The 27,650-nt window shown below is 36.6% G+C and overlaps 1 protein-coding gene across 29 annotated transcripts in view; it reads right to left on the bottom strand.

The window, feature by feature from the left end:
- LOC109102711 (neurexin-3b) overlaps positions 1–27,650 on the bottom strand; it is a 332,713-nt gene that overhangs the window by 73,534 nt on the left and 231,529 nt on the right. For all 29 annotated transcript variants that reach the window (XR_006157472.1, XR_006157473.1, XR_006157474.1 and 26 more), the window contains one exon: positions 7,732–7,913. Coding sequence is in view for 25 of the 29 variants with exons in the window: in XM_042746642.1 (XP_042602576.1) it covers positions 7,732–7,913 (182 nt within the window). In the remaining 4 variants the exon portion in view is untranslated. The remainder of the gene's footprint in view (positions 1–7,731; positions 7,914–27,650) is intronic.

Genomic DNA, 27,650 nt, shown 5'->3' with positions numbered 1-27,650 from the left:
TATACAGCATAATATACAACTTGTTAGTAGATAAATGTTTTTTAAATGCTACTGCAATGAGTGTGAAAATTGTGTAAAGAGTTCATTCCGTAAAGGTCTACAAGGACCAAAGTGTTAGCTTTTTTATTTCTATCTCTGCATACACTTTCCTCCTCCGTTTTGACACTTTTGCCCTCCCAAACATACACCAACACACATGCATACACATCTGCAAACAGTCACGGTATACCATCTCACACTGAGCTATGAACAGGAAACAAACAGACAAAGAAAGAAAAAGCTGCTGATTCCTGATAGAAAAGATGTCAAAGACTGAAAATAATACTTTTGTGTTTCCTTCTTTATCTTAATCCATGAAATATACATCAAGGAGGAAATCTGCGGCCAAAGCCACAGGAAACCAGCAGATTAAATGCCACCGTTTGTCTGTCTTGATCCAACCATTCTTTCTCTCTTTTCTCACACTCTCCTCTGTTCATTCTGAGCATTTGCATTGATTTCAGCAACTGTCAGACCTCTAGCATATGATTGGCAGGCCACATCTCTCCTCACCACTCACACATGATGTTTGGAGTGTCAGATTGTGGGTTCTAAAATTCCCATGACACACTTGCAAAGTGCTTCAGGGTCTCAAGAAGATGGCAAACGTCTCTTGTTTATGTAAATTCTATAGCTTTTACTTAGCTTAAGATCAGTATGTTATGAAGCCTAAATACAAATATGTATATGTATATGTATATATATATATATATATATATATATATATATATATATATATATATATATATATATATATATATATATATATATATATTTGCTTGTAGTAAGTAAAAACAATTTTGGAAGACATTCCCAGAAGTCCCTGCATGTGACATCATACATATAGATAAAAATAATTGCTTTTTCTTATTTTGTTATCAGTATTGTGCATTAGGATTTTGTGTTATGTTTTATGTAACATAGTTAATGTGTATTGCATTATCTTAGCGTCATGTGTGTTACGCTAATGGTAATTATGCCTTTGCTCCTGTGCTCATTCTAGGTCACGTGTGATGAACTCTGATTAATTATGTGGCTTGCTGTTATAAAATAATATTCTGCATTATTATGATTTTGAAATTAAACAGATTTTGGTAGTTAAAGTAGATTGGTATACTACCATTATATCGCTTAATGAAATATAAAGAAAGTACACATTGACCAATATGCCATCCTGTATTATCTGAAACACTATTATTTTTATTTTTATTTTTTGCAGTGAATTTCAGTCAATCACATCTGACAGCTTTACATTTAACAGTATTTATTTTTGACAGTGTACCATAGTTTCAAATCATAAATATCAAACATGTTTGATATTTGTGACTCTTGATCAGGCTGCCTATAGCTGAAACTTGGCAGCCAAAAACATGCTGGGAAAGTAAAGTACTGAGAAACAACATCACCCATATTTTTCATTTTTACTTTTTTTATATACATTGTTTTTCTCTATACAACAGAATGCACGCCAGGAGAGAAAGTTGACAATGTTGATTGTTCTCCATGTGCCTGCTTTCTCTAGTCACGTTTGATCTCATGAGTCTCCACTAGAACTTGTGTCCCTGTGAAATTCTTACAATCATCAAGTGTGTGGTCTTGTGTCTGGTCATTCATTTGCACGTTCAGAGGGTTACAAGGCTAAAAATCAGTTGAAACTGTCTTCATGTCCGTGGTCTCCCATGGTTGTAAAATTGGTTAAGATTCTGTCCGAAGCCTTATGCTCTTTAGTGTAACAATCTTCCACTTTTTGGCGTTTCTGCTATTAGCGCTGAAACAATCTTCCATTTATGATGACAGTGGTGACTAATACAAAGTTTCTCAGAATCATTGTAGTAGTGAAATAAAACCAACCCAATCAGTCACAATCATTAACAATCCAAAAGTTTATGTAAAAATGTACCGATTATGATACAAGAGAGGCATTTCACCAAGGGCGTGCAGTCCATATAAAATTTGGGATTGGCTAATTAATATCAACATTACTATAAATTTTAGAATAGAAAAAGAATTAGAGTAAGCTAATGTTATTTATTTGATTTTTTTTTTAAGAAAACAAGCAGTTAGTAAGTGTTTAAAGTGCAAGTCTAAAAGGGGGAGTTTTTTTTTTAAAGAATAGAATTAGAATAGAGAGTGCTAGAGTTAGAGGGTCAAATAAAGATGGAAGAGATGTGTTTTTAGTTGATTCTTAGAGATGGCTAAGGACTCAGCTGCTCGGATTGAGTTGGGCAGGTAATTCCACCAGGAGTGAACAACATTTAATTTATGTCTGTTAAAGGGATTTTGTGCCTCTTTGGGATGGCACAATGAAACGACATTCACTTGCAGAACGCAAGCTTCTAGAGGGCACATTAATCTAAAGTAATGAATTTAGGTAAAGGGGTGCATAGTCAGTGGTGGTTTTAAAGGCAAACATTAATGAGTTTAATTCTGTGCGAGCAGCTATTGGTAGCCAGTGCAAATTGATAAACAGAGGTGTGGCATCCATTCTTTTTGGCTCATTAAAAATTGATTAATTGTAAAGGTTTGAAAGAAATGGCTGGAAGACCTGCCAAGAGAGCATTGCAATAGTCCAGCCTGAACAGAACAAGAGCTTTAACAAAGAGTTGTGAAGCATGTTCCGAAAAGAAAGAGTCTGATCTTCTTGATGTTGATTAAAGCAAATCTGCAGGACCAGGCAGTTTTAGCAATGTGGTCTGAGAAAGTCAGCTGATCATCAACCATAACTCCAAGGTTTCTGGCTGTTTGGCATTATGGTTTATGTGCCTAACTGGATGGTGAAATTGTGATGAAACAATGGGTTTGATGGAATTACAAGCAGTTCTGTCTTGGCAAGCTTGAGTTGAAGGTGATGGTTCTTTATCCAGTGATATGAAAAGCCATTTTTTTTTTGAATGACAGAACCTAGTGATGCCATGTAGACAGAAAAGAGAAGTGGTTCAAGAACTGAGCCCTGAGTCACCCCACTAGTTAAATGTTGCGACTTGGACACCTCACCTCTCCAAGATACCTTGAAGGAACTATCTGAGAGGTAAGACTCAAACCACTGAAGTGCAGTTCCTGAGATGCCCTTTGCCAGTAGGGATGACAAGAGGATCTGGTGGTTAACTGTGTCAAAAGCAGCGGAGAGATACAGCAAGATAAGTATCGAAGAATTGGAATTCGCTCTTGCCAGTCTTAAGACAAAAGTATTACGTCATTTTCGTCATCAGGAGGGCTCGCGACAGCCGTGCACCCTGTCCGTGTGCAGGCGATTTTTTGAGACCGTATGGATGGTCCACGTGCAACAGCGCATGCGCGAGGTGAAAGTTGAGAAAGAGTGCAAGTCAAGTAGGTGGTACTGCGCCTGTGTCGAGCTTGTCCAGCTGTGCATGAGACGGAACAGAACGCGGAAAGTAAAGCATACCCAGGCCTTTAGGGCTTCAACAACTGAGAGCAATGCAGTAATCCTTGACAGCAATGCAGTCTCAAACCAGACTGGTTGCTGTCAAGGAGGTTGTTCTGTGTGAGAAAGGCAGAGAATTGTTTGATCACTGCTCGTCCAGGTGTTTTTGCAATGAAAGGAAAAAGGGAAACCGGTCTGTAGTTCTTTAAAAGAGATTTGTAGAGGGTGGGTTTCTTAAATAGTGGGGTTATACAAGTCTGTCTAAATGATGAGGGAAAAACATCAGTGTGCAGGGATGTGTTGATGTGAGTGAGTGCAGGTACAGCTGCAGGAGAAATGGCTTAAAGGAGATGAGATGGCCACATAATGACTATTCCTGGCAACACTCCTTGACACAACAACAACAACAACAACAACAATAATAATAATAATAACAACAACATTATTCAATCAACAACATTATCCAATCCATTTATTCTCTTAACTCACTGAAGGCATGGAACAGAGAGAGGGTGCTTCTTCTCAAACTCCTGGAAAAGCAATTTTTCACTGCAGAAATCATCTAATACTGAAATACACAGGCAGGTGAGAGTGAGAGAGAATAACGCCTTTTACAAGGTGATACATGGAGCACCCTGTTTGTCTGACATCATGTCTTCAGCTGCTCTCTGTGCAGTATCTTTCACTAAATATCTTCTGTGGCTTTAATAGGAAACTCTGAATTAAAAGGAAAAGATCAGACAGAGTTAAAAGGGTTGATTGTGACTCTGAGATGTTAAAAGCTCAGTGTTCCTCAGTGCATATATGCTGGTTACTCATGCTTTAGAGTTCTCTGTGTCCATGGTGTCTCCTTGGTAACAGGGCTATGATTATTGTCCATTAACCTGTCCAGCAATATATTCACTATTATTTGGAACCAAGAGGTCAGGGTTTGTCTGGTGAGCATGGGCAGTTGGCTTCTGTTGTTAGATGCTGAATAATATTCAAAGAATGTTACATAGCATAGAGGCTTTACCTTTCAGTTGAGAGACATTAATGTTTTGATGATTTATAAACCCTGCCACCATATTATGTCTTTCTTTTTTTTTGTTTGGCCACATTTTATTGTGCCATGTTGGGAGTACCACACAGTTACAGCAGCTAGTGTGGTGTCAAACCCACTCTATTCTAAATAAATCATCAGAATGAAATCAGACATGTGATCATATTCCTGTTTACAGAAACTGTTAAATTGACTTGGAATTTAAACTCTTTCAACGCCTCATTAGTCCAGCAATGCAACAACTCATTAAGACTTGATTTTCCTGTGGGATTTGGCAATAAAAAAGGAGGGAATGTGAGTAAATTAAAATTCTCACTCTCACAATAAGCAACACCACCCTTGCTTTGTTTAGGAAGAATATTGATTGAGTAATTACTCAGAGATGTGTGGGAAACACAAATTATGGGTAAAATGCATGAGACCAAAAATAATATCAGTATTTCAAAAATCTAATACACACTGCAGCTAAATACTGCTGTCATTCTTCTTCTGTCTTATTTCTGTACACACAGAGTAAAGTTATTTATCATATTTTCAAAATGAATTCCCTCGGTTCCTGAAAAATCAGGTTAGGACAACCAACATTCACATTAAATCTGTAAGTGCAAATTTCGATACCATCTGCCTTGCTTTACTGTGGTTGTTCCCACCAGTCCTGCAGTCTCGGGGCAACCCACACATTTTGATCAACAGTGTGCATGCTGTTTACAAGCAGCAGCTAACAGAGCATAAACAAAACTCATGGTGTTTTACTATATTACTAATTGCTGGATGATTACACATATCTGGTTATTAATGTTAGTTTGGTGTTAAAAAAAAAAAAAAAAAGACTATGCGCATCCACATCTTTTGTTTTAAGCTGCAAGACACCAAAGTGTTTTAGTTATTGTAAAAAAAAAAAAAAGAGAGATTTGCCAATAGGGTAATAAAACTTAATTCAAAATATATTCTCTGAAAACAAGTCTTAATGTCTTGGACAATTTAGCTTCTAAAGCACATTTATCTTCTTCTAAAATGTTTAGATATGAAACACTGAAAAATAGTACAAAAATACTGATTAATAAAAACAACTTCTTAATTCCATACACACAGAAGGATATCTCAAGGGATTCAGTCTCGCAAACAAATGCATTGTCAACTCCCCAAAGTTTGCAGTTTGTTCTTGGCTAAATTCCAAAAGACAAAAAAAAAAAAAAAAAAAATCTTCTTTGGATGATCACCATGACTTCCTGTGATGTTCATGAAGTGAATTTAACAGGTGAAAGGTTTAAACTTAATGCCACAATGATCATTTGACTGAGATAGCAAAAATGTGGTGTTTGGTTAGAGGAAATAGCTGACAAAGAGATCTCACTGTGCTGATTCCCATGATGTCCCACTTTTTCTCAATCTAAAGCCAGTGATTTAATTTGCACTGAAGCCTCACAGTGGGATGTTGTTAATCTTTAGAGTGTGTTTGTGTGTATAGTCTTTGCACATAGGCTCATAGTGCTGGTCCAATCAGAATCCCTTCTGACTGAACTGATGGGATATTGAGTGTTGTGTTTCCTGCTGTGCATTGTTGAGTGGGATTTGATGATGTTATTAGGCAGTTCTTCATCATTTGGGTTGGAAAACAGTATGAGCTACGATAACCTGATTATGATTTCTACTTGGATGAACTTAGAATTGATCTCATCTCAAAAACACCATACACTTCACAAACAAGCAGGTGTAGAGTTTTTCTCTATCCTTTGGCATAACTGGGGGATCGGATCTAAAAATGGGCTGTAGATTTGTTCAGACAGAGAGTAAAAAACAATGCTTAATGCAAGTGTTGGAAAAGCTACAGTACTTTGAAACTTTAGTTTTATTATAGTAATTGGCTACTTTCCAAGTTAAAGTAGTTAAAGTAATGTGTTTAAGAGCCAATATATTCAATAAATAAATGAATAAATAAATAAATAAATAAATCACCATTGAATGATAATTTATGTTTATAATTTATGTGAGTATTTATCTGGTACAAAATCAATAAGGATCAGAATCAGGATTACAGGGTTATTCAATAGCATTTTAATAGATGCTTTTTCACGTAAACAAATACAGCTAGAAAAATGAAAAATTTGAACTGATTTGAAAACAGTGATGAAGAGATGAATATATAATGAAATATTTAGCTACAAAAAATATATAAATACTGCACAAGGAGTGTGAGTCATTTTTGAACAGACAAATGTTTACTCTATTAAAAAATATGGAATTAAATTAGTATCTTCACTTCATTATTTTAGATCCCTTTTAATTAGTTTAATTAACTGCAAAAATGAAAATGCATTACCATATAAACAAGCATTTATGAACGTGAAAATAAATAGGTGTAACAACATTTAAAATGTCAATCATAAATTTATAAATGTAAAAGTACTTTCATAAATGTACTTACAAATGTACTTACAATCATAAAAGTAAATAACATATTAACCCATCTGGTTTATGCTTTAGTACTGTGTTGGGGTGCCACTTGACATCCAGATCTCATACCAGTTGAAAACCACTGCTTTAGCAGATGTGTTTAAGTGTATCTCTTACTATTTCAACAGAAGCGTTTCAACTCAAACACACACCATGAGGGCCTTCCATTCACAGGGGGTCAAAACAATACATCTCATCTTAGTGAGTTACATTTTCTCTCACTTCCTCTTAAAACTGAGATGCCTTGGTTGCTGTCCCTTGAAACAGATGGTCTGCGAGTACATTATCTCTCCACAGAGACATTGAGGAGAAAAAGACTTTCAATCTGTTGAAATCTGGCTTTCTTTCAGACATTATCACCATTTTCTTGCATCAGCAGAATCCCCTACAAACACTTCTGTGGATTCCAGAAATATTACACTACTGCTTGACTTTGTTGTCTTTGGGGTCACAGTGTACACCAAAAGCACCTTTGAAAATTGTATTATAATAAAGGTATCTAATTATAATTCACCTCAACAGTGAACAAGACACCAGACAGCATTCACCTATTTTTGGTTTATAAATTTAAAATTAAATCCAGCATTTCAATGTGCTGTCAGAGAGGCTATTATGATGTGTGATCCTGGGTCTCTCTTGCATGTTTACCACAGTTCATGTAGTGATCAAATTATGATATAATGAGGCACTGCAATATATTTGTGACGTATGTTTCACAGTGTAATGTGATAGACGCGATTGTCAGATCTATTGTATAATGGCCACTCTGTCAGCTGTCAAAACTGTTAAACATTATGGGAGACTGGACACTCACGATATGGAGCATGATGTAGTCTCCTAGTCTGGGGGCGCTGTCAATGCGGACCAGAATCCCGTCCTTGATGGTAGTGCTGAAGCCCAACGCCAGTCTATCGGTTCTAGTGCTGGGCCTCTCGTTATTGGGCCATGTGTATGTGATAAGTCCTCCTCCCTTTCCAAAGATGTATGTAGCTCCAGCTGCAGGGAGAAATAGAGAAAGAAAAGTGTTAGCAGACTTAGATCTTGCATTTTTAAATGAACAAGCAGACAGCAAAAAGCTTATGAAAAGATGACAATAATGCCGTTTGCAGGCATCAATTGTCTAAATGTCTTGGAAGGTATTCATTTAAATATAACCAGTTTGTCCTCAGAAAATCTAAACAGGTAGGTCATAAAATTAGATGTCAAAATATCAGATCTGTGGATTACATCTTCCACTTTAACAGGCATTTTTGGTTGATGATGTTAATATTTTCTGAAGAACAATATTAACAAGAAAAATAAAACCACTGCTCCTGACTGGGTAGTTTTAGTAGCTTTACTACAAATGAACATGAAGACAAAGTAAGACCTAAAGAAAAACAGTACAGCTAATTGATACAGCTCTTCAGCTTTTCAGTTATGTTTGGCCTATTGCTTTTATTTGTCCTATTGCTTGTAATTTGCTTGTGTCTTCAACAGAACATAAGCTATTCTTGCTGTGGCATGAGATTGCACTGTTGTAGAGTGACAAAACTACTACTACTACTACTACTACTACTAATAATAATAATAAATAAACAAACAAACAAGATCTCTGTTAAACCTTAGGAGTGTTTACCTATTCATGGAAATGAATACGTAAAACACATATGGCTAATTCCTCAGCTTCACAGATCACATGGTGTATTTAACCCCCCTTTTATGTGTTTCAAATGATTTCTTGGTTACCCTTGAATGAGGCTCTTGTTTTATCATTGTGATTCATGCAGAATAAATTATAAGTTTGTCTGAGATCGCTGTGAAACCTCCAATGGGGGCATTAAAAAAGCGCTAAACAATCTTTTTATGCTAGCTTTAGTGACCTAATTTTCATGGCGACTCTTAGACCTTGGCTGGAGTATCCAGCCCTTGAGCTGAGCTGTGGGATCAATGCTTGGCCCTCAAGCGCCTTAAATGGGGCTCTATCCAGGGAAAAGCTTGAAGTCACAAAAAAGAAAAAGAAAAAAAAAGACTCAAAATCCTCATACATTATACATGAATCTGCAACCAGAGAACAAACGCAGGCAGGGAAAAAAAATCAAACAACCTTTTCCAAGTGCAATTTTACAAACACGAAAGGGCAAACGAAATAAGCTGGACGTTGGCTCATCAGGAAGTATTCTCATTATGCTTTCAGATCACATTCATTGCAAAAGATAAAACGAGTTGCAAAACTCCAAAAAGTTTCTTTGAATCATAGTAATTACCGCTCTTGAATCAGAACCATTTACTAATGTCTGGGCAAACATGTAATCAATTATGCCCAGGTCTCTGAGGTCTAGAACTGTTAAAACATCAGAATCTTTTGGAATCTATTCCAGGGATCATACTTTAGACATAATTATAGTTGTGTTCAACATAATGGACAGCAACATAAGCAGCTGTCATTTCCTAATGGTCACAGAACCCCATAAGTAATCAATCTGGGAAGTTTTACACAAAATCTGTAGAATTATCTACAATGTCCTGTCAGAAAATTAGCAGTACATTTTCTGTTAAAATTACAGACAATTCCTTCAAGATTTAAACACAACACAATACAATGCTTAATTCAAAATAACGCAAAAAAACTGTAAAAACACAATACATTAAATTGTATGTATTGACTTTATATTAAGAGTAACAGACATATTTTATTTTTAGGGACCTTTCTTAGAGTGGATTTCATAGAATCACTCAATTTATTTTATTTTTATATGATTTGATTTTTACATGATTTGATTTAATATAATTTGATATGATTTGGGTGAAACTATTTTTTTTTATATACACTCTACTAAGCATAATTGTAAATAAGACAATAGTTGGTTAGTATTTGGGTAAAATTGTTATTTTAAATTACGTTTACAGTTTTTTCTGTATTGTTTTATTTTTCACATTTCTTCATACAAGCCATTCTGGCTTAAAATATAGACAAATATGATATCTTGTTTTCATGAAATAATTTCATGAATATTTTATTAGAAAACCACACCTCTTACTCTCACATGTTGTTTAGTTTAGGTGAGTTCTCTTTTATGTCTTCTTGAGCTGTCTGTATATACAGTGGCGTGAAAAATTGTTGGCCCCCTTCCTGATTTCTTACTTTTTTTGCATGTTTGTCACACTTTAATGTTTCAGATCATCAGACAAATTTAAATATAGTAAAAGATAACACAAGTGAACACAACATGCAGTTTTTAAATGAAAGTTTTTATTATTAATGGAAAACAAAATCCAAAACTACATGGCCCTGTGTGAAAAAGTGTTTTTTTTTTAAATTGCTCCCTAAACCTAATAACTGGTTGGACCACCCTTAGCAGCAACAACTGCAATCAAGCGTTTGCGATAACTTGCAATGAGACTGTTACAGCACTGTGGAGGAGTTTCTGTCCACTCATCTATGCAGAATTGTTGTAATTCAGCCACATTGGAGGGTTTTGGAGCATGAACCGCCTTTTTCAGGTCATGCCACAGCATCTCAATAGGATTCAGGTCAGAACTTTGACTAGGCCACTCCAAAGTCTTCATTTTGTTTTTCTTCAGCCATTCAGAGGTGGACTTGCTGGTGTGTTTTGGATCATTGTCCTGCAGCAGAACCCAAGTTCTTCAGTTTGAGGTCAAGAACTGATGGCCGGACATTCTCCTTCTGTCTCTTCTTCGCCTCTTTTTTGGGCACCTGCAACTGAGTCCAAGTCTCGTACTGACACCTTCAGGATTTTTTGGTAAACAGAAGGATTCATTTATCACAGCAAGTCTTCCAGGTCCTGAAGCAGCAAAACAGCCCCAGACCATCACCACCACATTTTACTGTTGGTATGATGTTCTATTTCAGACATGCAATGTTACTTTTACGCCAGACGTAATGGGACACACACCTTCCAAAAAGTTCAGTCCACAGAGTATTTTCCCAAAAGCCTTGGGGATCATCATGATTGAGCCTTTTTGTTCTTTTTGCTCAGCAGCAGTTTTCGTCTTGGAACTCTGCCATGCAGACCATTTTTGCCCAGTCTTTTTCTTATGGTGGAGTCATGAACACTGACCTTAACTGAGGCAAGTGAGGCCTGCAGTTCTTTGGATGTTGTTATGGGGTCTTTTGTGACCTCTTGGATGAGTCGTCGCTGTGCTCTTGGGGTAATTTTGGTCGGCCGGCCACTCCTGGGAAGGTTCTCCACTGTTCCATTTTTTTTGTGAATAATGGCTCTCAATGTGGTTCGCTGGAGTCCCAAAGCTTTAGAAATGGCTTTATATCCTTTTCCAGCTAGATCTCAATTACTTTCTTTCTCATTTGATTCTGAATTTCTTTGGATCTTGGCATGATGTCTAGCTTTTGTGGATCTTTTGGTCTACTTCACTTTGTCAGGAAGATCCTATTTAAGAGATTTCTTGATTGCGAACAGGTGTGGCAGTAATCAGGCCTGGGTGTGGCTAGAGAAATTGAACTCAGGTGTGATAAACCACAGTTTTAACAGGGGGCAAACACTTCTTCACACAGGGCCATGTAGTTTTGGATTTTGTTTTCCCTTAATAATAAAAACCTTCATTTAAAAACGGAATTTTGTATTTATTTGCGTTTTCTTTTACTAATGTTTAAATTTGTTTGACGATCTGAAACATTAAAGTGTGACAAACATGCAAAAAAAAAAAAAAAAAAAAATTAGAAATCAGGAAGGGGGCCAACACTTTTTCACACCACTGTATTTACAGTAGCACTGTAGAGTGCTGCTTATTTAATTTGTATCTTCGTTCTATTGTTTTTATTTGATATTGCTTATAATTTGTTAATAATTTGTTCTTATTTTATTACTGTTTACTTGTTTTTAACGATTGATTTAAATTTTATATTAGTTAGGCTAGTATTAGTTGTCTCTATGGCTGTAAATTGGAATTAATAATTGTGAAATTTTAATGGTATTTAAAATGTTCACTCGTTAAGTCACAGGTCAAAAACTAAAGAAAAACTTTATTTATTTGAATAAACATCACTGTCTATGTTTAAAACCTAAACTGTAAAATGACCATAAAAACATCAATTCAAACTACTTTACAATTCAAATAATTCAAGTTTTGACAAAAATAAAAAGTTTTATAAAAGACAAATATCACATTTAAGCCTTTAAAACCATCTGTTGAGAAAAGGCATGAGTCAAAATCAAAATTAAATTATTATTTTACATATAATTGGTCTGAAAAAAATAAATAAATAAAAAAACCTGACAAAACTGACAGACAGTCTTCAAATTCACTCTCTGACAGTAGATGGTGCTTATGGAAAAGAAGAAATACAGCGGTTAGACCGGTTACCTCTATACACAAAGCAGTGCTGCACTATAATAAACACTACTGTAGGCTATTAGGCAGTACACAGAGGTTGGATGAAAAGAAAATGCCACTGAAACTTTTCTGAAGACAGTCAGTTCCCTTTAGAGACACATTCGTATAAATGCTTACATTCTGGAACAGCCTTTGACGTCTTAAAATGTTTTGGAACAAAGCAAATGAGATCAAAGAAGCAATTGAGGAATGAACATGTTTGTGAACTTTTTTGGGCACTGTACAGAAGGAACAAGACCGCAGGTGCACTGGCAGCTTATTGCCATCATTGCTGTTTTCTCCACCATTCATTTGTTATGAAGACTGTAACATCTCATTTGCACATCTGGGCTTGAGGGCCCAGCTGGTTGATATTCCTTAAGGGGAAGAGACATCATGCCAAGTGGATGGGGTTTAAGTCCCAGGAGACAGAGAGACATATGGGAGTGAGATGAAAGAGAATGCATTGCATACATATAAGACCCGTCCCCGGTCAACCTACCTTGCCCGAACTAATATGTCTATGCTAGGTCCATTTTTTTTTAATATATATTACATGCTTGAGGCACAGAGTAAAATCCAGACCCTCGAGAAACTAAACCACAGGATCTCACTCAGAATTCTTCAGTGTCTCCAAACGTAGTTCTCGTGAGGATGGACATGGATCTGAGCTCAGTCTTCAGGGAGTTATCCTCATATACCATGCCTTCTCAGTGCTGTGGGAAGCCATGAAATACTGCATCCACACTGCACCCCAGAGAGCCAATTATCCCACTCAGTGGATTTGCTAAGTAACAAGAGACACCATTCAGTCCTTACAACACTACGTTTCTAACGGACCCTGCACGGGTAGGCTTAGCAAATGCCTGACACACACACAAAAAAAAGCTATTTACCAAATTTAATCGCATCAGGGCTTTAAGCGATTGCACACGTCCATTTAAATGCTGCCGAATTGGCAGGTAGACAGAGAGTTACTTCCAGTGTTGATAGAGTGAGGGAGTGTTTTTTGCATTTAGGCATTGGTGTTAAGAAAAAGGGGTAAAAGTAGTGAGATTGTAATTATGCCACAAATGGACTGTTTTTAATGAATACTGAAAGCTTTTAAAAGTCTGGTGTTTTACGTATGAATTCATTATGGGCAAATTGCATCTTATGGAGCAATACGTACCACCGTTTGTGTCTTCTTAATGAAATTTCAGGCTGGTAAAAACTTCATTAAAAACTTCATTACAGAAATGCGCTGATAAAGGGTGAAGCGTGGCATTCATTTTCAATTCAATATACTAACACAAATTAGTGTGTACACAAGGTGTGTGTGTGTTCTTACAATGTGTTTGTTTGATGCATTAAGGTAACTATGAACATCATGAACTCACTGGACTAAATATTGCTTTAACTGGGTAATGAAAGTACGCTTTTTAACATTTTTAAACCATTCAGTTAAGATGCCTTTCTTTACAGTCTTAAGCTAAATAAGATCTGCTATAATTTTTGCTGTCTGGTACAAAATTTGTAGATTGTCATGTACTTATTTTACTGTAAAACAGCTACTCTTGCAATGGTTACAATAGCAATTGACAAAACAAGCCCAGTCCCAAATGACACACTTGACATGGTCTAGTGTCCTTCATGAGTGCTCCTTGTGGCTGCTATGCACCCCTGAAACACCATTATACTGTACATAGCCTGCACTGGTGCAGACTATATAGTGGACTATTACCAACAGTCCATGTGTTGTAGACTCGGAGGAGGATCAAAGGAGCTAAAAATGCCATTTGGGACAAGTCTTTAATTAATGCACACACTACAACCAACCAACCAACCAAACAACCTGCAATTACCTGTTGGCACCAGTCGGCAGAGAAACTACTTGCAAATGTAGGCTCCCATTTTATTTGAGCTGGATATCAGGACATGACATAAACTGTTGACATAAAATGACCAGTTAACACTCTCAATCATGACCAAAAATGACAAAACTGTTGGTGTCCACAATCTGCCTGAATTTTACTCAAAATTTCACTGCGTCATATTGTACATGACTAAAAATAATTTTATATGATGGCAAACATCACACTGTACACCTGGCTTTACCCCCCTGAGCATGCATTTGGAATCCTGAGCATCTCCATTCACCTATCATTTTGTCAGGTTGGGTCCTAACCTCTTTCTGAATATAAGTGTGGTTCTGCACAATACCACCAAGGTTAAGAGGGTGTATGTGTAACAAAGCAAGACAAATGTGTCTCGCTTCAAGAAGAAAATGCACTTCTGCTAGTGTAGCTGTTCGCTCATACTGTATACTTGCAATGCCCAAACAGCAGTTTAACAGTTGAAGAACTGAATCTCTGTGAATGCATGACCTTGAGGCAGTCCCTCTCATTATGAAAGTATACATGTAAACAACACATGAAAACACAGATCCATTAGCACATACACCGGTTACATGTTCAGATTCTGCACTACTTGGCCAAAGACCCAGAGTAAGAGCATATACCTGTAAACACACACACACACGCACAATTGGTGCTAGCTGTGATTTTAAATTCTAAAGCTTTCAACCAAGCAGTATGTTGGAGGTGCAGAAAATATGTTCCATGTGGTTCAACATAGAACCACGAACATGAAAACAAAGGGGTACAAGAAAAGCAGCCCTGCACTCTCTCTCCAAAGCATGGATGTATTTTCTCCTTGTCCAGCATCAAGATCCAGACAATGGCTGCCCCGCTCTGCAGGCTCTGGGCACAAATGCTTCAATCTGGAGCCAAGGTGTTGCTAGAGAGTGGCACATGAGAGGAGTTTTCCAATTAAATATGTGTAGGTCTTTCAGAGACTGACCTATTTGTAATCACTGTTTGTAATCTTGTAATCACAGTTCTTACAACTGTGTGGCCAACAGCCAAGCCATAATTGAAATCAGAGAGAACACAGTGATACAAGTGCAAAATGTAAAAAAAAATTAGGTGGTTTCCAGATAAAAATTTGTCAAAACATATTTTACTTTATCAGAAGAAAAGGTTTAATAAATACTTTAATAAATTATAAGTATTGGGATCAATTAACTAATTTGGGGAATTCTTCACTGAATTCAGTATTTGAAATTCAGCAGATCAACAGCCTAGTTGAACAACCTGTTTGATTTTAACACACCTTTGCCATAGCTTGCCGAAGACTCGATTAAGAATTTGTTCTAGGCCAGCAACATCTTCACATCAGAAATTGTAATTGTATACTTTCTGTTCATAGACAGTGGCCTTTAAAGGGATACTCCATCCCAAAATGAAAATTTTGTCATTAATCACTTACCCCCATGTCGTTCCAAACTCATCTTCGGAACACAATTTAAGATATTTTGGATGAAAACCTGGAGGCTTGAGACTGTCCCATAGACTGCCAAATAAATAATAGTGTCAAGGTCCATAAAAGGTAAAAGGCATCCTTGTGGCGTGGATGACACAGAAGAGCATACACAGCATACGGTGATAATGAGAGACAGAGGAGACTGTTGACAAAGGAATTATTGAATATTGAAGTCATTATTTTTGTTTTCTTCGCTTACAAAAAGTGTTCCCATCGCTTCATATAACCCAGATTTTACGTCTGATGGCAGATGGAGTATTCTGACGACGAATTTCATACCTTTTATGGATCTTGACATTGTTATTTATTTGGCAGTCTATGGGACAGTCACAGGCCTCCAGGGTTTCATCAAAAATATCTAAAATTGTGTTCCGAAGACGAACGGCGCTTTTACAGGTTTGGAACGACATGGGGGTAAGTGATTAATGACAAAATTTTCATTTTGGGATAGAGTATCCCTTTAAACTGTGAGGATGTCACACAATCAGAAGATAGACATTGGGTGGGGAAATGTACTCTTTGTCTTCTAGCATGGTGAGCTTCATATGAAATTTGATTATTTGTTAATGAGAAAACTGTAATTCCACAGACACCATGACATTCATTAATGCTCATTAATTGATGACCACAAACTGGTCACGCTATAGCCCTTTTCAGATTTTTCATATTGCCTTAAAATGCTGCATGAACAGAGCATCCTGAAAATTTGATCTTGCAATAATGTACAGTATATGTGTGTGTGTGCGTGTTTGTGTAAATGCATGCTGATTACACCTACAGTGTATTCAGTAGGTTCATAAGTGAGTATTTTTTAGAAACTAGTGGACAAAAGCATGTTGTGCAAATCATGAATTTGTGTTAATGACATAGCAGAAAAAAAGAATGCTGGTAAGAAAACAAACAAAAAACAACAACAATAAAAACAAAACAAAACATGATGTCAAAGATGTTTGGCTTTGAATCCAAATACAGAAAAAAATCACTGCCTATTTTTCATCAGCTAATTTCTTTTCATTGTTTGCTATTTATTAGACTGAACAGTTGAATAACAGTGCAGTACATTGTATATCACCATTAGGTTTGATTATTGCTAATACTCTTGTGCTTTATTTCATTCATTTTCATTTTGATTCATCATTTGTATAACATGGGGTGATAAAATGATTGATGAAATTTAATGTGATGTGACAAATGACATTTGGAGTCTCCTGACTGTGTGCAATCTCTCTTGTGAATATGTCTCTGTAAGCAGGACTGGTGCATGCTCAGGATAGTCACATGCACAACCAAATAAAAAGAAATAAATGTGCTCGGTAAATAAGTTAAGACCGCTCATTTGCATACAAAATGTCTGACAGCTGTTAATCACAGACTAAATTTAATATTGTATAAGTTTTTAATTTGAACTGAAAGTATAAATTTAGGATAGGTGCTAACATTTCATTCACTGATGAACTAAATAAAGCACAATAATACTATTATTACTATTATTGTTATTTAATTGTTTTCATAGATATATTTAATGAGTCACACTGTGCAGTGTGAGCACCAAACCAAATCTCCAGGCGCTCTTATGAGAACCAGGCTGAAAAACTTTTATGCACCCTGTGCATGCTGGTAGCTTGCAGGGACAGCATAAAGAAGGGGAAACAAGATAGTTGTAAGAACTCAACAATATAACAGCAGGGCAACTTACTAGGTTTTGGAACAGAGCCATTGACAGTTAGCCCCCCACTAGTTCAATCAAAGGAGAGAGAACCTCAGAGCATTTGCTATCAGCCCAACAGAAAGAGGATGTTGTGTCTGTTTGTGTTTATGTGAACAAGAGAGTCAGATCTCCATGAAGGCTGCCTACTTTTCTGCACCAAATCTGCAGCAGCATGAAGGTTTGCTCAAAGACTTCTTTAAAGTTAGACATGCCAAAGTGCACCCCAACACACACACACACACACACACACACACACACACACACACACACACACACACACACACACACACACACACACACACACACACACACACAGCTCTGACACACTCTTTGTTGTTGGTGAACAGATGGATGAAGAGATGCTGCTGTCTCTTTTTATTTCAGTTTTCAGTTACCATCCTCTTAGGGGTCCATGTGATTGTGGAGTTGTTTTGGAATAAAAACATATACTAATTAGAAAATGTCACCTTAAATCTAGTAATGCAGGAACTCTGAGTTGCTTCATCAAAATTAAAAACTTGTATTATGTAGAATTTCATGAGAGAGAGATCTACCGAGGGAGTGTGATAACTTGCATCTAATACATCATTCATTTTTCAATCTCATATTCATAATAAAAAAATAGTTTGAATGTCCCCTGAGGAAAGCGATATCTTTGTCGCAGTATCCTTTCAGAGGTTATGGAACTTTACCATGACAATGCTGGTCAATCCATCTGTTGGTTGGGTCTTCCAAGGGTTGATTAAAGTAAAAATAATAGGCCTAATTTATAAAGCATTTTGATCTGAGAACGTGTGTATATTTAAATCCATGACAACGCTCCTATTTGTAAAAACTGACTTTGATGTGGAAAAGTGCTTAGTGTCATGTCAGGGTCTGAGCAGATGTACACACTTTTTGTTGTTCGAGTACTGCAGGTTTTTGAAAAATTTAAACAGTTCTTGCAGCTTGCTGTTCAAAATGAAAGAATTTGGTTGATGACTGTTGATCTTTTATATGTTAATGCATTAATTAAAAGTAGCTATAGCTAAATCAGTGAGCTCCTGCAATTTAATTGCTGAATGTATGAATCACATTGTCACATAGAAATGCAATAGAAATTAAAATGAAGATCATTTTTAGAACCAAGAACATTTGCCCCTAAGTTCCTATCACTGTAATGCAAATTATTTTCATTCTCATTGCTGTAATTGAACCTTCCTTTTCCGACACAATTAATATTATTAAGTGTTTAATCAAAGTAAGCATACAAATATTACTTTAGCATAAAACTTTTGAGAAATTGACATCCTGATTGACATCTAAATAAAAATGTTGCTAATTATTTTATAATTAACCACATCATGCATGCAGATATTATGATCTATAATGAATGTCTGAAAGGTGTTTTGATACTTTTAAAAATGCATATGTTATCCCACAGGACCATTTAAGATGAACTAGTGAAAGGCAAACAGCTGTTCACAAACTGTTTAAAATGAAATGGTAACTAATGACATTAATTATTATGAACACTTTACTTATATCTTCATATAAACATTAACCTAAAATCTTGATCTTAAAGACATTTATGCAAAATACATATTCTTATTTTTGTCTTTTTGATTATGGGGTGGAATATGCTTCTGCAAAACTCAACCATTGACCATTAAAATTTATGCGTGGTCTATTGTTTAGTGAGTCGGACTCCCAATCGAAGGGTTGTGAGTTCGAGTCCCGGGCCGGCAGGAATTGTGGGTGGGGGGAGTGCATGTACAGTTCTCTCTCCACCTTCAATACCACGACTTAGGTGCCCTTGAGCAAGGCATCGAACCCCCAACTGCTCCCCGGGCGCCGCAGCATAAAATGGCTGCCCACTGCTCCGGGTGTGTGTTCACAGTGTGTGTGTGTGTTCACTGCTCTGTGTGTGTGCACTTCGGATGGGTTAAATGCAGAGCACTAATTCTGAGTATGGGTCACCATACTTGGCTGAATGTCACGTCACTCACTGTTTTTGTGTTTTTTTTTATGGGGTGGAATATTTTTGTGTATGGCTCAACCATTGACCATTAAAATAAATATTTGGATATTTAGAAATTGCAAGTGTAAATCCAAAGCTATTCTATAGCTCCATCAGAAACATCATCACAAACACATTCATGTACCATGGACCTTAAAACATCATAGTAAAGGTGTGTTGGTGCATCAGAACATGTGATGACCCTTGGAGACAAAGGATGCACCATTAGAAAGAATAACCTATCCAAAGATGGCTGCAAGTGAAGTCTCATTCATAATTCAGTCATCTCAGGGGAGACACTACTGCCTGCTTGGCATTCCGATGCCTTCCAGCACTGAACAGACTGTGTGTTTGAGAAAACCAGGTATAGTGGGCTGGAATAAAGAAATAACTTCATTATGCATATGCCATATGAATATGTAATCTTGAAGAGATACAATGAGGTCCATACTATAATAAAATTCTTATGGTAAAAGAGATATTTGGAAACCAGTCTAAGTGGAACAAAAGTTGTTTATATATGAAACTTGTCTGCTGAAAACTTGGTGTTCATCATGGCATATTATCCACTATTTATGAAAAGCAGTACGCAGTGTGTAAACTATGTGCAGTATGTGGATTTTGCGCATATAAGGAATACCCAGATGACCTACTGCATTTTTCAAACTGTGCAGTACACACATAAAGCTCACTGTATCTCACAATACAATGGGCTGGACTTGAGGTTTTATTATCAGGTTGACAAATAAACCAGAAGCAATATCAGCTACTATTTTTTTAAGATAATGAACATGCAACAACATCATAAACAATGCAGCACGCCACTATTTGAAACAACTTCTGTTGTATACGGTTGTATTTCTAAGCACACTGTATATTATTTTTTACATTAATTCTTCAAATTCACCTTTTTTAATTCCCCCCCGCCCTCTACTGCTAAGAGACTCCTTATGCCTTATAGGGCTATCACTTGGAGCTATTTTTGTAATGAGTGTGAGATCAGGATGTAGCCAGCAGATAAACTGATGATGTTGGCATGGCAGTCTGCCATCAATAAATACACTCTCAATGGGATAAGGATCTTGACATGACACCAACCTCTAGCTTGGACCCGTATCCCTAAAATAAGTACAAGGACTGGCCATTGAATGTAGAGCTCATTTTACTGATTTCTCCTAATTTTTTCTACACAGGAAAGAGATGACCTTTTTGCTCTTACATAAGTGCTTGGCTCTGTCAGCACTATCTGTCATGATAGGTTTGTCTTTGCTTAGCCATATTGATGCTGCCAGGATATTTACAGCTAATGAAATATTGTAAACATAATGTGTGGTGAGATATCCTGAAGTTTACCAAACAAACCTGTGTGGCAATATTAATACTAATACTGTTTCATTACATTCTTGATCAGAAAAGGTCAGATGTTCAGATGTTTGACTGGGAACAAGACAAAAATACATATATATATATATCGATTTCAAGGTTTCATTTAGCAAAATAACTGTAATGATCTTAACTTGGGGAAGTTTCACACCAACACACACCGTCTCACACCAACTGCTTAAATCTGTGTTGAGCACAGCTGATCAGTGACTACAGTTTATCACTCCATAATAAAAAAGAGGAAGGTTATTTCAACAGTATCCAGGTATGAAATAATGGTGACCAATGATGGTGTTATGTTATAGAGAGAAAAAACATATTTCTATTCATCCATCTATTCTTTCAGCAGGACCTTTCAAGAACAAGAAATATTACACTGGTTACGAGCAGGCTGTATTAATGTTCTCTGTGAGGCTGTGAAGCTGTTGCTTGAGCTCTTTCTGTATGATCTTCACAAGTCTTGTTCTGTCCACACGCTTTGATGCCTTCTTGCTGAACATGTGCAATTTAACACACCTAGGGGCACTTGAGCGTCCTCTATTTATCCATGAGCACTCAGGGAGATGATGAATTTGTTGCAGGGTGAGAGTGAGTGAATTTCCACAAACTATGATCAGCAGCGGGAGGACATGGACAGACACCAAGGGACACAACCTCTACCTCTATTCAACCCTCAGTGAATGATTTATAGCTGGTGTGTGTCCTGAATAAACACAATCATCACCTTACATGTAACAGGGGACACAGTGGAGTGGACCCCACACTCCAACGTGCATGAGCATGTACAGGTCCTTCTCAAAAAATTAGCATATTGTGAAAAAGTTCATTATTTTCCATAATGTAATGATAAAAATTTAACTTTCATATATTTTAGATTCATTGCACACCAACTGAAGTATTTCAGGTCTTTTATTGTTTTAATACTGATGATTTTGGCATACAGCTCATGAAAACCCAAAATTCCTATCTCAAAAAATTAGCATATTTCATCCGACCAATAAAAGAAAAGTGTTTTTAATACAAAAAAAGTCAACCTTCAAATAATTATGTTCAGTTATGCACTCAATACTTGGTCGGGAATCCTTTTGCAGAAATGACTGCTTCAATGCGGCGTGGCATGGAGGCAATCAGCCTGTGGCACTGCTGAGGTGTTATGGAGGCCCAGGATGCTTCGATAGCAGCCTTAAGCTCATCCAGAGTGTTGGGTCTTGCGACTCTCAACTTTCTCTTCACAATATCCCACATATTCTCTATGGGGTTCAGGTCAGGAGAGTTGGCAGGCCAATTGAGCACAGTAATACCATGGTCAGTAAACCATTTACCAGTGGTTTTGGCACTGTGAGCAGGTGCCAGGTCGTGCTGAAAAACGAAATCTTCATCTTCAAGCTTTTCAGCAGATGGAAGCATGAAGTGCTCCAAAATCTCCTGATAGCTAGCTGCATTGACCCTGCCCTTGATAAAACACAGTGGACCAACACCAGCAGCTGACATGGCACCCCAGACCATCACTGACTGTGGGTACTTGACACTGGACTTCAGGCATTTTGGCATTTCCTTCTCCCCAGTCTTCCTCCAGACTCTGGCACCTTGATTTCCGAATGACATGCAAAATTTGCTTTCATCCGAAAAAAAGTACTTTGGACCACTGAGCAACAGTCCAGTGCTGCTTCTCTGTAGCCCAGGTCAGGCGCTTCTGCCGCTGTTTCTGGTTCAAAAGCACACGCCTGTGCACGGTGGCTCTGGATGTTTCTACTCCAGACTCAGTCCACTGCTTCCGCAGGTCCCCCAAGGTCTGGAATCGGTCCTTCGCCACAATCTTCCTCAGGGTCCGGTCACCTCTTCTCGTTGTGCAGCGTTTTTGCCACACTTTTTCCTTCCCACAGACTTCCCACTGTGGTGCCTTGATACAGCACTCTGGGAACAGCCTATTCGTTCAGAAATTTCTTTCTGTGTCTTACCCTCTCTCTTGAGGGTGTCAATGATGGCCTTCTGGACAGCAGTCAGGTCGGCAGTCTTACCCATGATTGCGGTTTTGAGTAATGAACCAGGCTGGGAGTTTTTAAAAGCCTCAGGAATCTTTTGCAGGTGTTTAGAGTTAATTAGTTGATTCAGATGATTAGGTTAATAGCTCGTTTAGAGAACCTTTTCATGATATGCTAATTTTTTGAGATAGGAATTTTGGGTTTTCATGAGCTGTATGCCAAAATCATCAGTATTAAAACAATAAAAGACCTGAAATATTTCAGTTGGTGTGCAATGAATCTAAAATATATGAAAGTTTAATTTTTATCATTACATTATGGAAAATAATGAACTTTTTCACAATATGCTAATTTTTTAAAAAGGACCTGTATACATACATAAATGAACATACATACACAAGTGAACACACAAACTGACCTTAATCTATGTCCTAAACAACTTTTCAAAGACAAGTTATTTGTCTGTCTACTTCAAATGTGAAACTGCTGTTTTGATGTTGCACAGTCACGCCAAGCAGAAAATGTATTGTTTAATGTATACTTAAGGGAACTGAGATTTGGACCAATGAGTTTTTATAATATTCTCTGTGGAATATTTTTATTTTTTTTACTCAGACATTTTGCAAACAATTACAAAAGATTGTATTTTTTATTTTTTTTAGAAAGACTAGGATCTTCTTGTAAAACACACAGTGTATGTATGTTTGTTTATTTACTTACTGTGTAATGCTGCATAAATAGAAACCAAGGAAATAGGTCATCCTAAATTACAAAGTGTCTGATTAGGCAGCCTACTACATTTGATGAGCAGCCAGCTTTTCAACCATAAAAAAATTATGTGTATAATATGAATTCAATTCAGAAAAACTACATTTGCCGTGTCATGTGACCTACAGTGTCAGTTGCATCACTTCCGTGGTCTTATGGGATAGTAAAGACTCTTGGAGGGTTAAGTAAGTATATGAAGACTTCTTTTATGAATACTATGAATTTGGACATACTATCTTAGTAAAAAAGTAATATTTTTAAAATACATTTATTTCATACTAAGCATATAATCTATTACCATATTTACATATTGCGCAAGACTTTATTTGAAGTATCTTTACTTTGAAAACTTTATTTTGAGTATCACTTGTGCACAATGCACTTTTTTTTTTATATTGAGCCTAAAATGTGTTTTAATATCACTATTTTAAAGAGGATTACATGATCTTTGAATAATATCAGTCTTTAAAAGCAAGGTAATTAAAGTGTACTTGCAATAGTTTCACTTTAACACAATCAAATATACTTCAGTATATCTTTAGCTGGACTACATCCACACAATTAAAGTGCATTAAGTGCAAAATTAGTTGTTCCAGTTTAGCAGATTTTAAGCATAGCAGTTTAGTATGCTAAAAGTACAATTGCAGGGTAATTTTTATTAAGTACATAAATATGTAAATGTATTTGTAGTGTACTTACCCATTAAATAAATGTACTTTAAATACATTTTAGTTAATTTATGTTTCACTAGGGTACTCAGCTTATTTATAAATGTAGTATTTTTGGCTAATTTGATAATGCATTCAAGTCACTACAAAGAACACTGTTATGCACTGGATGATTCTAATATCAGAGAAGCTACTCCTTTGAAGAAGTATTTAGATTCATTAAAAGGTACTAAAGAAAAGTATCACGGAAACCTGCAACGTTTCCTCCTTTTCAGTAAGACGGAAACAATGTGACATAAAATAGTTAGCTCTTTACATGATTGCTAGCACACAGTTATAACTTGAAAAGTTACACTTTTAGCCGAGCTACTGCCACACTACTAGAAAGTGTAGTTAAATTAGTGGTGTCGGTAGTTAGTCTGCAACACTGTTGTCATGCTAATACACTAATTGTAAATGATTGTATCTGCAAACAGACTTTTCACCATAGGCTACAGCTATCCAAAATGATCTCAGTATCTCTCCTTGAAATGTCATTGCCCGTCTCGATGCTCTCCTGGGACACTCTGAGGTGTAAACAAAAAGAGAGAAGTGAGATGCCACTGGAAGGACAGGTGATTCATCTCATTCGAAAGCCAATGAACTGGCCTGCAAAGGTCTGCCTGCTATCTGTTTTCAATCCTTATCAACCAGAGAGAAATGCTTAACGAGTCTCACAAACGCCCTTCTGAGAGGCTGACCTGCTCTCCATCTACAAAACAGATGAGAGGTGGAGAAAAATCGATGGGAGGTCTCTGCTGGACAGATATAATTAACAGAATTCCTAAAAGCAGCTGATAGATTGATTAAGAGCTTGACAGTGATGATATAAGTGAGGAAGGGAAAGATATTCAGAAACAAGAGACAATTTGCAGAAGAGTTTAAAAAGAGAAACAAGCCTGCTAGACCCTTTCCATGCTGGTTCAAGCTGTTTGGTGCTGATGCTCACAAACAAATTCATTACAGTCTTTCTGAAGAAGCTGTCTGACCAAGGAATTCTTGCTGGTTAAATGCTTAGTTAATCTAAAAATGCAAATTCTATTAAAATTTTCTCACATGTTTACTTTACTCAGATCTTTTACTCGCATTGTTTCAAACCCTTTGGAGTTTCTTTCTTGGTTTAGCAGAATGTTGGCAGAAGTGTTTTCTATACAATAAAAGCAATCTTAGTCTCAAATTTAATTTATTTATGTATGTGTAAATTCAAATGTTTAAATCAAAAGTTTGTCACTCCTGACACTGTGTATCTAGTGACCATTCTCAATTTGACTAGTGCTTATAAGTGCAAAAAGCACCAAAGTAGAGGTAAGATTTTTAATGGAGAACAACTTAAATTTTCATCTGTTACTCACACATACAGCTTCAGGTGACTTAGTGGGAAAGGCATATGGGCTATTTTAAAGGTGCTTTTATGGTTATTTTGAATCTGTGCTGTCATTAAACGAAAAAAAAAAATGAAATCTCAGATCCTTTTTTTTTTTTGTTTTCTTCAATGAAGAAATCATTCAGGTTTGACAAGACATGTGAATGAGTGAATAATGACTGGATTTGCATTTTTGGGGGACCAGCCATGTTGGTTATGTTTGACAATTTTCTATTGAAAAACTTTGGGATTATTTGTTTTTGACATCTACAGGAAATTCCACCCTTGCCAGTCTGTTGGGTCCTGATAGCATTGTTAACTTGTCTTGCAGTACTCTATCTGTTTCCAACAAAACAGCGAAACAGTGATGCCTTAAAATATGTGGGCATGCAAGTTTGGATGTTGCACGGTTATTTTGAAGCCAGAAGTTTTCTTTAACCCTTCTCTACATTTTGTATAGATGCCATGCTGTTTGTTTGCTCATTCCCATCCATTCATTTTCCCTCTCTCTTTTTCTCTCTCCTCTACACTTACTTTGAATATGTGCTTAGCCTGAACTGATGAGAAATTTCAGGGAGAGAACAGAGGCTTTCAGAAGCTGCATGAAAGGCAGCGGAAGAACTGGCATTATGAGTTAGAAACACAAGGAGAGAGACGCCACAAGCAAATGTCTGCCATGCAAAGTACCACAATCCCTCCAAATCAGCCAGCACACCTTATTGCCTACAGCACACACATGCCAATGAGTTGTTCAAAGAGTGAAAAGGAAAAGTGTACCTATAGCACCTGACCATTGAGAAATATAACACATTTATTCAGAAGCACAAACTCATTTTGCAGTCAAATGTTTCCCCAAGCCGTTTGGGAATACCTCCTTTACTTCAAACCAAGTCTGAAAAATATGACAGACCAAATGGGATTTGCCATTATTGAGCTTAAAGTCTCAAGAGTTAATCTTTATACATCAGTCAGTCATGGGCTACAACGAAGAGACAGGCTGAAATGGCCACATTAGTATGAAAAAAAAAATTTAATATTCTAGAAGTGTCTATTGGGAAATACATTTTTTATTTTTTTATCAGCTATGTGCAATTTAATACTTTTTACCATCACAATATCTGTAAACACCAATAAAGCGATTACGAAAAAAAAATACACCAACTCAATACACAATTTCACATCAGCATAATTTTAAAAGAACACCACTGTAACTTTTAGAGCTGTTTATTAATAAACTTTAACCAAACAAGTAAACAAATGTTTACACTTTAGACAGACAACTTCGAGTGACAGGACAACAAAGTATACCTTTGAGGGAAATTCTAATTCACATTTCAAAATGGTCATGTCAAAGCATGTCAGCATCACAGTGTGTTCTCACAAGTCAAATTTGTGGAGGAGTGAAGCAGAAGGGCTGATTTCATGACAGTCCTCAGCTAAAGAAACTAACAGCCTCTGACAGGAAGATGGGTCACTTTACTAATGCCTGAACAACTCTATAGGAGAGGATGATAATAGGTGTTTGTACTGAATTGTGTCTTTTGCACGATTTTGAATTAAGGATTTGAAGTGAAGGATTTGAAGTGAAGAGTTGCCTCAAAATATAAAAACTACAAGAATATATACTATGGTATTATGAAAAAAGAAAAAAAAAATGTTTTAGCAGTCATTTATTATGAATGTAATAATTCTGGATTTCCAACTCTTTTTTTTATTTCCCAATTTACTCAGTAATACATGTCAGGGCTACTTTATTTATAAAGCAGAATTAAACATCATAAGCTGTTGATGAGTGTGCTTTACATAATAATACATTAAATTATGGAAGTCAAATGCACAGAAAATGCAGAAATTCTTTAGAGTTTTTTGAGGGGTGTGTTAAAATTGTTGCTTGCAAAAGCTAGGCACTAAGGGCAGTGCTTTCAAGTAATCTCAAAAGCAAATGAAGAGTTTAAACAGCAGATAATAAACACTTCTTAATGATTATTTAAGCAACCTTCAAAAGAACAAAGGAAACAGTGCTAGCTTTAGTTGATTACATCTGCAGCTGAGATCTACTGCAGATGGGTGTGGGGGTGAAACTAACTAAAAGTACGTTTTAGTATTTCCGCTGTTTTCAAACCAATGTG

Source organism: Cyprinus carpio, chromosome B20, assembly GCF_018340385.1.
Source record: "Cyprinus carpio isolate SPL01 chromosome B20, ASM1834038v1, whole genome shotgun sequence".
Classification (NCBI taxonomy): Eukaryota; Metazoa; Chordata; class Actinopteri; order Cypriniformes; family Cyprinidae; genus Cyprinus; species Cyprinus carpio.
This window is presented reverse-complemented; position numbering and strand designations above follow the sequence as displayed.